Source organism: Corvus cornix, chromosome 2, assembly GCF_000738735.6.
Source record: "Corvus cornix cornix isolate S_Up_H32 chromosome 2, ASM73873v5, whole genome shotgun sequence".
NCBI classification, from domain to species: domain Eukaryota; kingdom Metazoa; phylum Chordata; class Aves; order Passeriformes; family Corvidae; genus Corvus; species Corvus cornix.
In genome coordinates, this window is record NC_046333.1 from 5457029 (window position 1) to 5474095 (window position 17067).

Genomic DNA, 17067 nt, shown 5'->3' on the forward strand with positions numbered 1-17067 from the left:
CTTTTATCAGGCATGGTTTTAAGGAGAATAGACTAATGGCAAATTGTCACTAGAACCCCAACAAGCAAGCCAGAGGATTTTCAAATGGTTTGGGTTGGAAGAAACCTTATAGGTCATCTCATTCCAATCCCCTGCCATGGGCAGGGACACCTTCCACTAGACCACACTGCTCCAAACCCTGTCCAACCTGGCCCTGAACACTTCCAGGGATGGGGCATCCTCAATTTCTCTGAACAATGGAGAGGATCACACATTCAGTGGGGAAAGAGCAGGGACAGGTTTCTCCAGTTCCACGGAGGCTCCTCCATCTGTGAGGAGCAATGAGCACTTGGGGAGGGAAAGAGTTCACTGCAAACACAGAAGGTTCAACAGGACCATCACAGCAGGATGATCTCCATCACATCTCCAGTGATGGAGATGCTGCAAGAGGGTCCCTGCCCACAACCTCCATCACTCCTCTCCTCTACTGAACTGTGAAGATTGACTTCAGGCCACCCTTCCCTGCAAACTGGAGATAAAAATCTGCAAAGGCATCTAATCTATAGCAGAGTCTGGCTTTTCTGCCCAGCACTGCTGATGAGCTCAGCAGCAGCATCCATAAAAATACCCTGGCAAAATCCCTGCACACACACAAACAAAAAAATCCACCAGCCTCAGCTGCTTTTGTTCTGGTGAGTGAGGAAACAATTACTGAAGCTGGAACAGACAACTTCTTGTAAAGAGAAAGAAAGGTGGAGAGGACACAAACAAAAAGCAAAACAACCCAAATAACGAGAGAAGTAGGCAAGTTGCACAAGTGATAAAAGGTTAATAAAAACTCACAAACCAAGCTCATGTATCACTTGCTACTGGCCATGTTTCCCATTAGGAGAAACCTCCTGTAAACACCACACCTGAGCATTGAGCAAACCAGGATGGACACAGGTATGAAAAGGAGGTGACCCTCATGAGGTAGGGACAAGGCCAACACCTTACAGGAGGTGCCTGATTTACAGCCTGCTGGATCAGGAGGCCAGCAAACACAGCAGACAAGTGAACAAAGCTGCTCTAATCACTGGTGGTGCTCTGGCACAGAGTAGGGGTGACATTTTAGAGCTGCAGTAGGAACGGTTTGTCTTTCCCAGGAAAACTTCCTCCATGACAAATTGCTCAGGGACACCAACCACATTCTGCTCCACATGGAACGCCCCCACAAGGTCCAGAACTCTCACATAATCCATCCTCCAAGTGGTACCTTAACCTGCAGCACCAAGAGAGCTGCTGGCAACAGGGTGGCACCATAAACAACAAAACTACTCTTTGTTTGAAGAAAGCAAGCAATGACAAACACTGCCTCTGTCCAGCTGACAAGAGCCAACCTGTCCCTGCAGATATGGTGGCATCAGTTCTTGCCCTGTTCTTCCTGCCCAGGATTTCCCACTACCCCATGAGGAGCTGGATTTTTGCTGCTACACTCCTCAGGGACATTTAGAAGATGTAAAACATTGCTTTTCATTTAAAGAAAAATATTTTCCAGCCCTCAAAGAATGGGAAAAGAAATACAGAAAAGCACGAAGGCATGATCAACACGCATTCTTGTACCTGAAACCCCAGAAAACAAAACCAACCTCATTATTTCTGTCTGCTTTCAATTCCCAATATCTAAAGCCAAGTCTGCAGGTTTTACTGGGAGGGAGGGAGCAGAACAATGAACTCATCACTTCTACCACACTGAAAACAATCTGCTCCTCGGACCTGTCTGTCCAGCATGGTGATGGAAGGGGAGGAGCAGCAGTATTTCACACTCCCAGATCCATGGTCTACATCCATAATCAGCTCTCCAGTACCTCCACATGCTTCAGGAGAAGATCCAAGCAGATTTATAGGAGGCTGATTCTGGATTACTAGTCCCCAAGGAAATTTTCTTCCCAACACCCACAAGTCAGAGGTTGATTTATACCCAAACTATAATAGACTGTATTCCTTAGAGACAACTCCTTGTCTCCAGCCCTGCTGCCATTGCTGAAAGTGGAGGTTTGGCTTGGTTTAACAGTTGCAGAGTTTATAAATACTGAAAGCAGCACTCAATTTAGGCTGGAGACAGTTAAACTACCTTAGACCAACAGGATGCCACACAGTAAGGAACAGTAATGAGATGATGACACATTCATAACCTAAAGTTTTCACTAAAAACTCGCAGCCTGAGGAAGCTCACCCCTCCAGAGCACAAATATTCAGTTCTCCTAATTACTCAAGGAGCAAATTTTTGCACAAACCAGGGAATCCAGGGGAGAGCTCCTGAAGAGCACATGTATCCATTAGGCAGGAACTGGAGAAGTACCAACCAGGGGGTTGTAAATGAGGTGGTGCATGACCCATTTCTGATGCCACTCAGCACCTCAGCGTGCATCATGCAGGGAGGAGTTGCTGGTGGTGGTGAGGTTGGGAGCCCCTGTAAGCAGATTCAGGAAAAAGCAGGACTCCTGAAAAGAAGCTGCTAGATACCAAAGTCCGTGGATAGAGCTTTCTCCATCTACAAGCACAATACAGTCTCTTTTCCAGTTTTTACTTGTTTTTAAGTGCATAACGTGTTGTCTGAGCAGAGCCACAGCACATACGCGGGCTGACTGCAAAACCAGGCAGTGTTTGTCATATCATCCATCCAAATAGAGGTGATGGAAGCCACCAAATTTTAGACTCTCCAAAACCTTGAGAAGGAAGCTCTGCTAAAGCACAGATTTAACTTTTATAGCTGTGCAAAGTCAGATCTAACTGCCAGTAACTGGGAAAGATCCATTTATCTATCCAACTAGAAAAATATCTGCTGGTTAAAGAAACAGCAATCAAACAAAGAAATGGCAAGCGTTGGCTATGTTTTACAATGCACAAGTCAGAGCCACAAAAATACGTTCCTGGGAGTGCCAACATCCCAATGAAAACAAATCCCAGAACACAAAAACAGGGATAAAAGCACAATACAAACCTCTTTCTTTCCCCCACAATTCTTCCCCGTGACCGTGTGCCACAGAAACAGAAATCTGGCTTGGGTAGAAGGCTTTTTTTCCCCACCAAAAAAAACAATTAAACCCTTTTGTTTGGATTTAAAGATAAAGTAATGCCAACCACTAATAAATTTTGGGTTTGTGAAGTTTTATGGTTTTGGGGTTTTTTTATTGTTTAAGAGCACAAACCAAACTGAGTGGTTGCTCTTTCCAGAATATCTCTTCCTACTTTTCAACACAAGATGAAGAGGTTGAATATCCCAGCTCTCATAACCCTTGTCACAAACAGGAGCCTTTTGTGAAAGAAACACCACAAAAAGAGGAAACCAGCAACTTTTCATCCCAGGTCATTTTTCAGACCTTTCTCCTTCATGGGGTTCATGGAGCAGGAAAAGAAAGGGAAGCCATAATGCGAATTCAGATACAGAAGTACATTTAAGAAAGCAAAGCACCAAGATTGATTAGAGTGTTCCTCTGCTTTAATAAAGAGCCTAATGATGTCCAAATTATAGCAAAGCTCAATTGTGTAACCAAGGAGCCAAGATTTCATCCTTGATAAGGACATGGATTTCTGTCTTGCAGGAGAAGCCTGCAGTTCACTAACAAAGATGACCTTTTATATTATATCCTTCAAGGCCACAATTAGCTGGAGAAATACTGGACTAACTTGGCAACATGAGTTTTTATACACTGTGCTAATTTTGAGCAGAAACTTGCCAAGACCATTACCATCATCTAACAAGGCAAAACAAAAAAAAACCAAATACAAAACCCACTGCTCTCCAGACCCAAATTACTTTCCACAATTCAATGCAGTTTTAATTAAGATGATTAAATTACAGCAAAAATGATTAAGATGATATCCCGCAGCAAACCACTAAAGGTATAACACCTTAATCCAGAAGAACCTGGCATGCACATATTCGTGATAAAGTATTCATGAAAAGCTAGAATTTTACACATGAACCAATTTTACATCACTCAAACAATACCTTGGGAGATATTTGTCACAAGTAAAAAAACAGTGACATCCATCAACAGAGCACAGATTTTCTGAGACTACACAGAAAGAAATCTACGCAGAAAAAAATTCAAAAGGCTACAATTACTTTGACAATGTTTCTACAGCTCAGAGGAATTTGGGGGTTGAAATAAGTGGTTTCCTTCTCCTTCACAGGGCTCCCAAAATCAATTTTATATATAACACTTTCCTTTTTTCCTTTCTCTTCTTCTTTTTTTTTTTTTTTACCAGAAGTCAGATCAGAAGTGCATGTGAAATCAGGTCACTGCAATAACCATGTACATGGTACATTTCCACTATTGCCTATTAACTATGAGGTTTAAATGAATGAGCAAAGTCTCAGATCCATATTTCACCAGTGGAAATTATTAATATAAACATAGCACAGCTCAGGTTTTAACCTTACCATCCAACTGGGCCTACTCTCCTTTGGAGAAGGGTAAATGGTATTAAATTAACAGACAAGGTTCAAAAGGCAGCTACATGGAGGCATGGATTCCATTAAGACCTGGGAAACAATCCTGTGATAGGAGCTCTGGACTTCAGGTAGCTGCTTGTGGTGCTTCAGCACTGGATAAATTCTAGCCTGAGATCTCCAAGGAATGGTAGCTTCAGCTTGTTTTTTAAAAAAAGCTGCGCCACTGTGATGAAAAGAAGTGACAAACCAGCTATTTCCAGGTGCAATCTTCTGGAAACCCTCCACAGGGACAGGGCGAGGTGACAGGACATGGTGGGAGAGTTTTGCAGGGAGGAGGATGCAAACCCAAATTGTCTTAAAAGTTGTGGCTGAATACATGAGAAGATACCAAGTAAGGAAGCTTTGCCTCACTCCAGACCTCTCTGCCCCCAAGACTGACCCACACCAAGGGGTTTTACAGAGTTAACTGCATCAGAATAAAGTCCCACAAAGCAGATCCATTCCCAAAATGCGGCTATGCTTTGCATCTGAGACTCCTTTGGGGCTGTTTGCTTGTTCACACAAGAGACCTGCTAGCTCTCAAAATGGGGAGAGGGGTGGAAATCACTAAAAAGTAAAAGGAAAGAAGAAATCTACATGTTGCACTGCAAGGCCATACTAGGGAGCTACTAACACCTGAATCACCCATTCAGGACACAAAACCCCTGGAAAGCTCACAAAGAACAAGTGCACTAGAGAAACTTAATGATTTTTTTTGTTTGTTTGTTTGATTAATATGGCTCTGAATGGCCCAGTCACCAGACAGCTTCCCCCCAGTTGTAATGGATCTGATGAGAGGCGAGCCTCAGTCCAGGTGAGAGGTTAACTTGGTATTTTTCTTAATTAGATGAAGAAAAGCCTAAATCGAAAAAGATAAAATTCCAACATAAATCCCCCACCGAGGCTGCTATGAAATAACTCTTTTGTTTAATTATTATGAGTTGGATCGGCAAACACTGGATCCCGATGGACAGAGAGCAGCTGTTACTATAACAGAAAGACATTCATCTTCCCTTCTCGGGACCCTGAAACTCTATCAACAATGCCTGTAAAATGACTCTCAGCTTCCCCCCCTCCCAGTTTTTGCCTGTCTTTCATATTCAGACCTATTTTTAGCCAACTTTATTTTGTTGTACCACATTTCAAAGCTGTGCATGTTAGCTCATTCGAAATCGTTTCTAAGTACAAAAAGCATCGGGGTGACTCTGGGGTACAGGAGAAGGGCACGTCCCTCGCTCAGGGTTTCTTCTTTCACCAGGGATTCATTGAGAAGGAGCCTACAGACACAGTTACACAGCCAGACACACTTGCATCTCATTTACCTCGGAGGCTCACGGTTACCTTGGAGGGCTTCTTTTAGCTGCTACCTAATGAAATAGTCAATCTGTACATGATTGCATGGGAAACAAAATTCTGTTACCAATTAAGAAAAAAAAAAGTTCCTCATGTTTGCTTTTAGCAGCACTAACTCTGCCCCATTAGATGATAACAGAAGCTATGTATCTAGAGAAAACTTTCTACAGCAATAAAAATTAGCTGTAAAAGACTTCCACAGTTATCTAAGGCACAATATAAATGTTAAAATACCCTCCAGGAATGGGCACATCCAGCCAATCTCCAGCCAGTGTGAACAGGCAGAGTGTCATGGCATCAGGAGACAACAGCCCTGGGGACAACACATTCAGTGGCTTGGGTTTTTTTTCCTTTCCTTCTTTTTGGCATCCATCAAAATTCAGGCTGAATGAGCTTTGTGCCACCAAGCTGTAGCCACGAGAGGAAACACGCAGTGACAGCAAGCGTGCTCATCAGAAGGCTCCATCAGGCATTGCTGGTCTTTATCCCATGCCTAAAGAAGCCTGGAAATTTCAAGCACTGTAAAAGGTGATTAAAACATACACGGGGATTTCTTGCTATTACTGAGCCCTTCCACAGGGCCCAGCTTCATGCTTTCACTTTGCAAAGATCCTCCAGGAGCCTGAAGAAGAGACTAAGGTCTGTCCTAACACTGAGGCATTAAAACAACAGCAATCAGATCAAAACATTCATCTCCATGAGTTTTGGGCTGTTGAGGAGATTTTTTTGCTTTTTCTGAGGTTTGCGTTTTTGAGTGAGGAAGCTGGCCTTTGTGTTTTGGTTTGGGGTTTTTTTAAGCATTTGTCTTTGAAATATTTCAGAGGAAGCCCAGGAGCATGGATGAGACAGCTCAGCATCAGGGAATGCCCCATGACAGCATCCCCACCTGAGGTTCCACGCAGAGATGGTGATGCTACAGCTCCAGAATTGTCACCAGACCTAGGCACTCCATTCCACACCACATCCGCCAGCAGCCAGAACCAGCATCCCACTAAGGCAGCACCTAGCATCAAAAGCACCATCCTGCTTCAGGTTGTGTTGTGCTTTATCTGCATCCCAAGCTCCTTACATAAAAAGGAATTTCACAGCAGGGAACTGTCCCAGGTGTGTGAGCACCAGTGCCTACTGCCCACAACAAAAATCCACTTTTTAGGAGCCAAGCAGGTGAGTGCTTTCCAGCACAACTGCAATAGTTATTTGGAAAAATGCCTTACCCCAGGTGTAAGAATGTGCTTTAACAGAAACTCCTATAAAACTAAAAGTGCCTGATAAGCTTTGGGTGCATGTGAAAGCAAAGGATTATGAGTTCAAACTTTTGTGCACCCAGGAGCTGCCCAATAGCTGCTGCCAGGCTGTAACTGGATACTCTCGCCACAAAAACCCAAGGACAACTGAATTTCTCAGCCTGCAAATATAGAGGGGAATTAGCATTCTTAACCCATTAATTACTCTCAGGAGCTAAAGTGGCCGTACAAATCCCACTGTTTCAGTTGCCACACTGAGGGGGAAAAAGCCCAAATCATAAAGACTTGGAGAAAGAAGAGAGCTCTGAGCCTTAAGGTCACATTGTCACGGCTCTGTTGTCCCAGAAATCCCAAAAAACCACCAGGATAACCACAAATCTGCACTTTGCTGAGCAGTTGCATCCCAAGTCAACTGTATTTTCCCTCTGCTGAGTACAGGGGCTCCTGCAAATCCATGTGGCAATGCACAGGTCTGAAGCAAAGCCAGTGCCTTCCCATATTTGAGTGCCTACAAAGACCAGTGCCACAGCCTTCTCACAACTTTCCTATTGTAAAGCTCAGCTTGCTGCCTCAGAGAAAGGCCTGAATGTCGATTTTGCAAATCTCAAATGCCCTCTTTTCCCAGAAGAAGAAAGTATCAGTAGCAAACAGAGCAGCTGGAGAGGGGAGTTTGCAGACAGCTCAGCCAAACGGCAGCAACAGCCACCAGCCCTCAGAAGCAACCCAGAGACTGCAAAACATGAGAGCAGCACTAAAAGGGCTTTAAAACCCTGCAATATTCTCATTTTCTGAAATGCTTTTAGAAAGTCACAAAAAGGAGACAAGAGTTTTGATTGAACATTTCTTCACTTCAGAGGCATGGTTGCATTCCTCCCTCCCCAGGAATTCAAAGCAGTCTGCAGAGGTAAATTATGTATAAGCAAAATATTCCTAAAAGCCAAATTTTAGAAGTTGCACACATTACACAAGGCATTTTTAAATAGCTAAATGTTGGAGAAAAGAAGGGTTAGCCACCTAGATTGACCATTTGATAGATCAGGCACAAATGGAGCTAACTTTATCCCTCTCATCCACTCAAGGGCTTATCATCTCACACCTTAGAGGAATAAATTAGGAAGAAGCATTACATTAGCACTACTGCCACCACATAGAAAATTTAAAGTTCTGCTCCCATTTAGAAAACAAGTTTTATAATAGGAAAAAGCTTTAAATTAAAAAAAAGAAAATTTTAAAAAAAAAAAAAAAAAAAAAAAAAAAAAGGGCAGAGGCAGTCCTGGCACCTAAGACCCTACAATGTCAGCTACTATGGAATTTTTAAAATGACAACCTTTGCTGCTGTGGTTTGGGACTCATTCAGCACAGGTCTGGGATTTGGGGTTGGTCCGGGAAGTGCCAGAGATGCACTTATTTCCCCCAGGTTTTGTTTATTTCTCTATAAAACTCACAGCAATACATTCCATTTCCAGCTTTACTGGAGGAGGATTAACTCACCCCCTCTGCTCCCAGGAGCACCTTTTTCTTCTCCCGTTGTCACACAAGGGTACATATTAGACATAAAGGGTTCAGTTCAAAATCCATGTCTAAATTTGCATGAATATCCACTTCAGTGAAAATTAATGGAGCTCAGATTGTAAAGCACTGCATCTTTTCATGCACGTGCTTTATTATCTTTATTTAAAGAGGAGGCACTCGTACACTATACATTATTATGAGACTGAGACAGGAGAAAAAAAAAAACAAACAACAGAATGATACCTCTGGTTTAATAAAATTACCAGAACATTCAATTTTTCCCAGCAAATTTAATTCCAGGTGGACAAAAAAGGATAATGTGGTGGTCAGAGCACCAACCGTGGACCCAAGAGGATGAGGAGCAATGCCCTTGCCCTGCCACTGACTTCCAAGATCTCAGAAAAGTCACTCCCACCAGGGAATAACTGGTAAATTCCCAGATGAAACATCCAGAGATACAAGTTTTACTTCTTTCAGAAGCAAAACATTTTCAGATGTTTATTTCAGCTCCTTAATACCCCAAACCCATCAGTGTGGCAAAAAAGGGTGCTCCACGTCCAGGCTGCCTCTTGCCCTGCAGCCAGACCTGTGCCCTCCTCCAAACAGAGCTCCCCCAAAGTCCAAAACTGAGTCTGTGATGAAATGGCACACCAAGGTGGAAATCACGGAATTATTAATGAGAAACAGCTCATTCACATCTTCCTCCAGCTGGGCACAAACAGGCTGCTCCTTCCTCTGTATTTCTTTTTGCACACCCGTATGCATGAGCCAGTCCCTGCTTGCAGGCAGCCCAACCTAAGAGAAAGGGATCTTCCCAAGACCAAAAAATACATCAACCACCCCTAGCAGAGTCACCAGATGAAAAGAAGTTCAATAATCACATAAGATGGACAGAGCACCCCCAGGCTGCAGCCAAATTTTACCCCATACTGAAACATTTCCTCACGCAGATTAAATTTTTAGTACAGGTACAAAAGATTTGGTGTGACCTTGGGTGAGCCACTTCATGATTCAGCAGGGAGCACTTGCAAACAGTAGAATTTTCTCCCTCTTGGCCCCTCTGCTCAGTGTTTTTGGGGCAGGGACCCTCTCTCTACACAAACAGCACTTTGCAAAAAGAGGAGCCGTATTTTTCTGAGGCACTTAGACACCAGTTACAGATTTTTTTCTTAAGTAGCATGATGGACCAATGCCACATGCAATAACCTAATCAGAGTAAAAGACTCAAATACTGGCAAAATAAGAGGCACTTGGAGGGAAGCATATTATTATTTTACAATGTACACTGACAATTGCTGCTCTTAACTTTTAGTTTGAATTGAAGCTATACGGTAGTAAAGGAAGAAGATGACAGAGAGAAAAGAACATGAAATTGGTGAAAAAGACCAACAGTTATATTCAAATCTAAGCATAAAATGTGCTGGGTCTGCAGAACACAGAGAGAGTGTTTCATCTTTAATTTACTTCTTTGCCCCTCTGACTTCAGTGGCTCCAAGAAACCTTACAAAGAAGATTGGGGGGGAGTGGTGTATATTTTTCTAATATACCTTAAAGGAACAAGTGGCTAATGAGATACAAAATTATTTCAGAATGAAGTAATAATGAAGAGATTAGACATTAGTTGATCCTCAATGGTTAACAGAGGGGAAAGGGAAGGGGAAGAGTAGAGCTAATACTGGTGAATACTTCGGCCACAAACACCTCTCTTAAACACATCCAATTTCACTGATGTGAAAATCTCCACATGAAGGAACAGGCGAAAAAGAGCTTGAGTGGGAACAGGGTGCAGAATGCCAAGTGCTACACTGAATAATTCAGATCCAGGCAGTGCTATTGGCCAGGCAGGAAAATCACACTCCCCTGCTAGTTTTAAAATCAAAGGCCAAGGAGGAATAAAAGAGAAAGACAACACCTCTTTAAAGCAGAGATTACACTCTGCAGTTCCCATTTCCCAACTTCCCACAACGTTTTGTTTCAGGGAGAGTGCTGGAGCCCAGGTGCTGCGGTGGTGCCGAGGCACAGCACCTCACTGCCCACCTCGCTGCCCGCAGCTGACCGAGGGACCTGGGAAACTCGGCCACCTGCCTTGGTGACACCACTCCTCCAGCCCAGCAGCAAGAAAATGCCAACTCTGCAGCAGGCACCCACCAGCCCTGACTTCCCAAGCTGCCTTCACAAGACTCTGAGTGCACAAGCACTTCTCCAGTTGCCAAAGCTGAGGGCAAGACCCCATCAGGGCTTTCACGTGGGTCTAGATCACCACTGAACTCTAGCAGGTTCTCTCCCCTACCTGCACCCTTCCCAAATTACAGTCACACTTCTCCAGTGCAAGCTGACAGGGCTGGACACAGAGATTTCCAGGCAAGGGATGGGAGGCACCTGGAGAAAGGAGAGGCCGTGCCTGGCATTGGGTGTGGTGCTCCCTGCAGAAGGGGCATCCAGGGTCTCTCCTTGCCTGGGCCCTGCATAGCCAGAAGCAGGGGGTTATCAAGTCACTTTCACAACTTTTAGGCCACTGTCCTGGCTGTGTTTGATAGAAAGATGTTACATTTCATGGGGATTGAAAGATCCTGTGCTCCTAAAATCCCATTTAATTCTGCCTATTCTAGTGCAGCACCACAAGGTCAACTACTTTTAACGCTAAATTTTAGAAATTCTTCTAAAAGCAGGTCCTGAAACACGACAACCAAAACACCTTCTGCTACAAGGCCCCAAACACGGAGTAACTTTGACTTCTGTTTATTTTATTTTAAAGGTGTCCCAGCTTTCTAGGAACAGGCACCTTTTCCTTTGGGCAGAGCACACAAACACATCTCTGACAGATGCCCAGGCTCAAAAAATATCTGCCACCCACCTCCTTCACCCTTGATAAATAAACATCCCTTGGTTCCTTCTACACCTGCAGGAGGACCCACTCCATGGACAGGCACGATGCAAATCACAGCAGCAGGATTCCCATCATCCCATTACCAACGTTTCAAAAGATGCCCTCCTCCATCTCTACCTGTGCACTGGTCTTGCTCCCCAGAACTGGAGAAGCCAGGGAGCCCTCCTAGGCTGATCTGCAATGCAAGGAGTGTGTGCATGGGGAAGGGGGAAAATGGTGGGAGGGAGAGAGGAGAACAAAAACAACAACAAAACAGAAAAGAAAAGAGAAGAGAAGAGAAGAGAAAAAAAAAAGGATGGGGGGGGAGGAAAAAACAGTGAGGCTGGCCTGTTTCTTTCTTCTCTACCATCTATTCAGTGTCAGCAGGGGAGGTCCACAACTGTTGCGTCACATGGAGCACAAAAAAGCCTGACAAGCGTGTTTTAGCTGATGGAGAGCAGAGTGGACAGGAGGCTGGTGACAGCTCGAACGCGGGGAGTGCGAGCCCTCCGCTTTAATTGGCTGTTTCTTCCTATCGCATCCAGCGAGCAGGAGCCTCACAGCCTGCATGGGCTGCTCAAAGGCACCAGCAATGGCAGAAATTTCAGCGTGTAAATACTTTAGTTAACTCCCCAGGCTCAGGTTAGACCCTCGCTCTGGTCCAGGGATATGGGATTTTTAACGCTGCTTGATCCACAGAAACCAAAGGAATGATGCAGGAGATGCTTCGAAATGGAGAGTGGGGAGAAGGGGGGAGTTAAACCACAGGTTGTGCAGGACCTGGAGAGGTATTTATAAATAATGCCACTAAAAATAATACACTGATCACTGGCGTCTCCAACACAGCATTTTCTTCTCCACAGAACTCTGACAGCGGTTATCTCGGTAGTACAATTATGTAGATTTGATAGCAGATTAAAAAAATATATATCCTAAACACCTGTTCAAGAGTTTTGTGTTTTTAAAGGCCATTGCCATTAACCTTGGGCCACGCACTTCATTGTGTTTAATTAGCAAGCCAATGAAGCCAGTTTTATTCCCTTTCTCAAGCACAAGAGGATAAATACAAGACAGTGAAAGAGGAGACCAGATCCATTTGCTGCACAGTTCCTTGCTGCATGGCATTACTTAAACTTGCACCGAAATAAAAGTAATGCAATGGCTCGGAAAACACATAAGCAATGCATTCTGCAAGGCAAATCCTTTTACACCTTCTGTATTTTCTCAAGCTCATCGATTAAAACATGATTTCTGAACATTTGGGCTGCAGAGAATTTGCAAACAAAGGGCTAAAAATGAACATAATGTTTTCCTCAATGAATCCTCAGTATTCCAAAAAATTAAGCATAACAGAGTCTTTTTTTTTTTTTTTTTTTAAAGAACAGCAGCCCGTGCTTGCTTTGTTACAGCCAGCCAAGGTAGCGATGAGAAGCATCAACAATGGAGGTCAAGCAATTTTCGAAAAGCCCACCACTTTCACAGAGCCCTAACATGTTCACACACAAAAGACATACTTTGAGCAAAGCCCAGTGCTCTGAATCCCAGCAACACATTCCAACTTCGGGTATCTGAGCTTGTTTTCCTCTTTTTTTTTTTTACTGAACAGCTTTAGGAAAAACTGGACAATGAAGATCACGTTGATAAATACTCATAAACATCACAAGAAAGGCAGAAAGGCTTTAAAAGAGAGTGAGGGGTTTACAGAATGGCTAATGCACTGATTTAGTGATCAAGAGGACCTCTCTAAATAAACAGAATTATATTCATTTTTGGGGATTTCTTTATTGTATTTTCAGGGGACGAGGAAAAAGTCAGCACAGGTATGCCCTGTCAGATTATCTTTTACATAACATGATACATTTAAGAAGGTTTCAGGGTGCCTTTTTTTTTTTCCTAAGAAATTGCTTTTTTCCCCTCCAACTTAGATTTCAGTCACTGTGCACAGAGCCACAGGATCAGGTTAAATACCAAAATCAAACCAAACAAAAACCCAACGCCATACCCAAAACAAAACAAAAAAAAAAAAAATCCGGAAGCCATCTCTTTTATTGAATCACCCGAGATAAAAGGATTCCAAGATATATGGAAAGAAAATACATTGACCATAAATCTCCTTTATGCACATAATAGAATTTTCCAGCCAGGAGAGCTGTTGTGATGATAGCAACGCCAAGCACCAGGAATGCTGTTGGCACACCACCCCCAACCCCCCCCGCCCCCCCGCCTGCTCCTTCCAAAATACCTGCTCTCCTCAGCACTGCTATGTAAAATACAAACCCGCACAACCCCCTTCCCAACACATGGAAACAAAGCTGCGTACAAGTGTCCCAACCATCAGATAAAAAAGCTCGAGCTGGCTTTGCTCACTAAGACATTAATTTTTTTTTTTTAATTTTTATTGTCCGCTCCCTTTTTATTGCCACTCTCGCACACTTTCGGTGTGACTTAAAAAATAATGAAGCGCTGGCACCGCCGGTAATGGCAGAGGCAGGCGGTGGCAGCGCATATTTAATGGGCACTCGGAACAAAGGAAGCCCGGTTGCAGGAGCGCCCCGGGGCCGGCTTCCGCGCCCGCTCCCCTCGCTCCGCGCCGCGGCCCCGCCGGGCAGCTCCTTCCCCGGGCGGGGGACCCGGACATGCGGGGAAACCCCCCCTGGCCCCCACCCCTACAGCGGAGCCGCGATGGCAAAGCCGCCGGGAACTCCCCGCTGCCCATCGCGGAGCGGGCACGGCCACAGCATCGCTGCCTCCGGCACCCTGCCCCCGGGAACCCCCGGCCACAAACAGCCTCCCCTCGGCCCCGTCCCCCTCCCGCGTCCCCCCAGTCCCCGGCTGGAGATGGAGGGAACGTAACAAGTCACTGCCCAGCGCCGGGGCGGGGGGCTGCGGGCTCAGCCCGGGGGGGTCGTGGTTACCAGGCAAGGGGGGGGGGGGCAAAATTGCACCCGCACCGGTTTCTCTTGAGGAAAATGCAGCGATAATAAAAAGCAATAGGGAAAATAATAATAATATAAACAGAAATTAAAATAAGGAGGGAAAGTGGGGAGCGCGGGGATTTCCAGCGTGCCCGCGTTTTCAGTGCTAGGAGCAGCACAGGGATCTGACCCCTCCCGCCCCCCCGAGGGTTGCGGGATGGGGTACCCATGGATACCCCTCCCCGCCTCCCAAAGCGCTGCCCGGGTGCCCCTCCAGTCCCCGGCCATGCCCGGGCTTTGGGCGAACTTCCACCCGCGTCCCTCGGCACGACGCGCACCCCGCAGGTTGGAGGTGAAGTTTGGAGGCCAGTCCATGTCCGTAAAACAAATGGGATGAAGAAGATAGAAAATAAAGACTCTCCTCCGCCACAGAAGCCTCCTCCGAAGGGATGCTCCCCAGGCACCCCCTGCCGCACACACCCCCTTTTTCCCAACTTTCTCCCGGCTCCCCGCGGAGCCAGCCAGCCCCAATAGGCTCGTTCCGTGCTAACCCCCACGGGACCGCGGCGCCCCGGGGGGCTGATGAGGAACCGGGGGGGTCTCTTCGGGGCGGAGGCGGGGTCCCCACCCCCCCGGGTTACACAACCCGAGCCCGGCAGGAGCAGAGCGCACACATGGCCACTACCTGAGAGACCCCGCACCATTCCGGAGCGACCCCCAGGTTCCTCCCGCTGCTCCCAACTTCTCCCCCCCACACAACCTCCTCGGCTTCTCCCCCACGCCCCCGTCCAGAAGTAAATGCCCATTTTTGCAAAGTTTCCTCGAGATCGCGCCGTGTTTACATTGCCGTGAATTCCCACAGGCTGCCTGGAGGGAACAAAAAGCAGCACGGGAAGGCTCGTCCTGCGAGCAGGGAGAAAACGGAGAGGGAGGGCGAGGGAGTGAAAAGAAAAAGAGAATAATAATAACAATAATAATAATAATAAAGGAAATTAAGCCGATGCAGCAGTGGGGGGATTCCCCAGCTCGGGTGCTGTGCTCTGCTTCCGAGGGTGCTGGAGGGCGGCTGCAAATAACCGCACGGCCCATTCAATTCTGCATTTGGAGACGCGACCGAGAGCCGGAGCGGGAGGTAAACACGCCGAAAGGCTCTTACCTGCACAGAAAGTTCCCCAGAGCACGGCGAAAGTCAGCCACGAAGCAAACATAGTCCTTTACTTTTTTTTTCCCTCGCGTGCACCTCTATCCCCCAGGGAAACAAAAATAAAAAGATCGAGCGCGTGAAAAGAGGGGGGAGAAGCCCAGCTCTGCCCTCCCTCTCGCTCTCAAAAAGAAAAAAAGAAGAAAAAAATCCTGGGGGCAGGGGGTAGGGAAAAAAAAACAACAAAACAAAACGAAAACAAGAAAATCGGATTTAATTCCTTCGCAGTTGCAAAATTTATCCAGTGGAGACGAACAGACCCGGACGGTTCGACCTGCTCCTGCCCGGCCCCACCGTTCGCTCCCAGCTTTCCAAGAGTTTCTTTCCCTGGGCTTTTGTGCTGGGAGCGCGGCGTGCACCACACACCGACTCCCCCTCCTCCTCCTCCTCCTCCTCCTCCTCCTCTTCCCCTTCCCCTCCTCCTCCTCCTCCCAACCCAGCCCCTCCGGCTCCCCAGCAGCGAGGGGCGAGCGCACACACGCACACGCCCCCCCCCCCGCGCGGTTCCCGCGCAATGCCCGCGCAGCCGTGCGCAGGTTGCGCGCCCCCCTTCCCCGCACACAGACGCGCATCCCCCCCCTTCCTCCTCCTCCTCCCTCCTCCCCTTCCCCGCGCAACCCACGGGCGCTCCCCGCGCCGGCAGCGAGCGGGGCGGCGGCGGCAGGACCGGGACCGTGCGCGGTTTTTACGGACCCCGCATCCCGGGAGGCTGCGGAGCGGCAGGCAAGGGCCGGCGGAGGGGGCGCGGGGCTGCCGCGGGGGGCCGGAGGAGGAGGAGGAGGAGGAGGAGGAGGAGGGGCGGGGGCCGCGGCATCGCGGGGCTGCGCGGGGCGGCGGGCGCGGGGGCGCGGCGGGAGGTGCCATGTGCGGGATGGGGAGGCGGGAGAAGAAAATTTAAAAAACAACGTGGAGGGGAAGGGGAAGGGAGTTTTGTTGGGGTTTGGGGTTTTGTTGTTGTTGTTGTTGTTGTTTTGGGTTTTCTTTTAATAATTAAAAAAAAAAAAAAAAACCTGAACCGCGTCCAAAATGGCTTCTAAAAAAAGGGAGAAGCCAGCGGGGAAACCCGGATGTTGGATACAAAGGGGCTGGAGGGGGCGGTGCGGCGCGGGGGCTCCGCGGGCGCTGAGTGGGGAGCGGCGCTGCCCGTCACGGCCGCGCCCCGCGGGGAGGCCCGACGGGAGCGCTGGGGGCGGGGAGAAGGGGCAGGGTTAGGGGCAGGGGGCTGCGGAGGGTGTGTGTGAATATGGGCAGGGTTAGGGGCAGGGGCTGCGGAGGGTGTGTGTGGATATGGGCAGGGTTAGGGGCAGGGGCTGCGGAGGGTGTGTGTGGATATGGGCAGGGGCAGGGGGCTGCGGAGGGTGTGTGTGGATATGGGCAGGGTTAGGGGCAGAGGGTGGGGTGAAGCTTTAGGGGCAGAAGGTGTGTTTGGATAGGGGTAGGGGACTGCAGGGGGAAGGTTTGGGTGAAGATTTAGTGTCTGAGGCTGGAGGGAGAGGTTTAGGGGAAAAGTATGCGGA

General features: G+C 47.3%; 1 protein-coding gene across 1 annotated transcript in view; it reads right to left on the reverse strand.

The window, feature by feature from the left end:
* The window catches only part of ACVR2B (activin A receptor type 2B), a 104769-nt gene extending 88821 nt beyond the window's left edge, over positions 1-15948 (reverse strand). The window contains exon 1 of the mRNA XM_039549469.1: positions 15506-15948. Within this exon, the coding sequence (XP_039405403.1) occupies positions 15506-15557 (52 nt within the window). The 5' untranslated portion in view covers positions 15558-15948. The remainder of the gene's footprint in view (positions 1-15505) is intronic.
* Positions 15949-17067: the final 1119 nt, after the last annotated feature.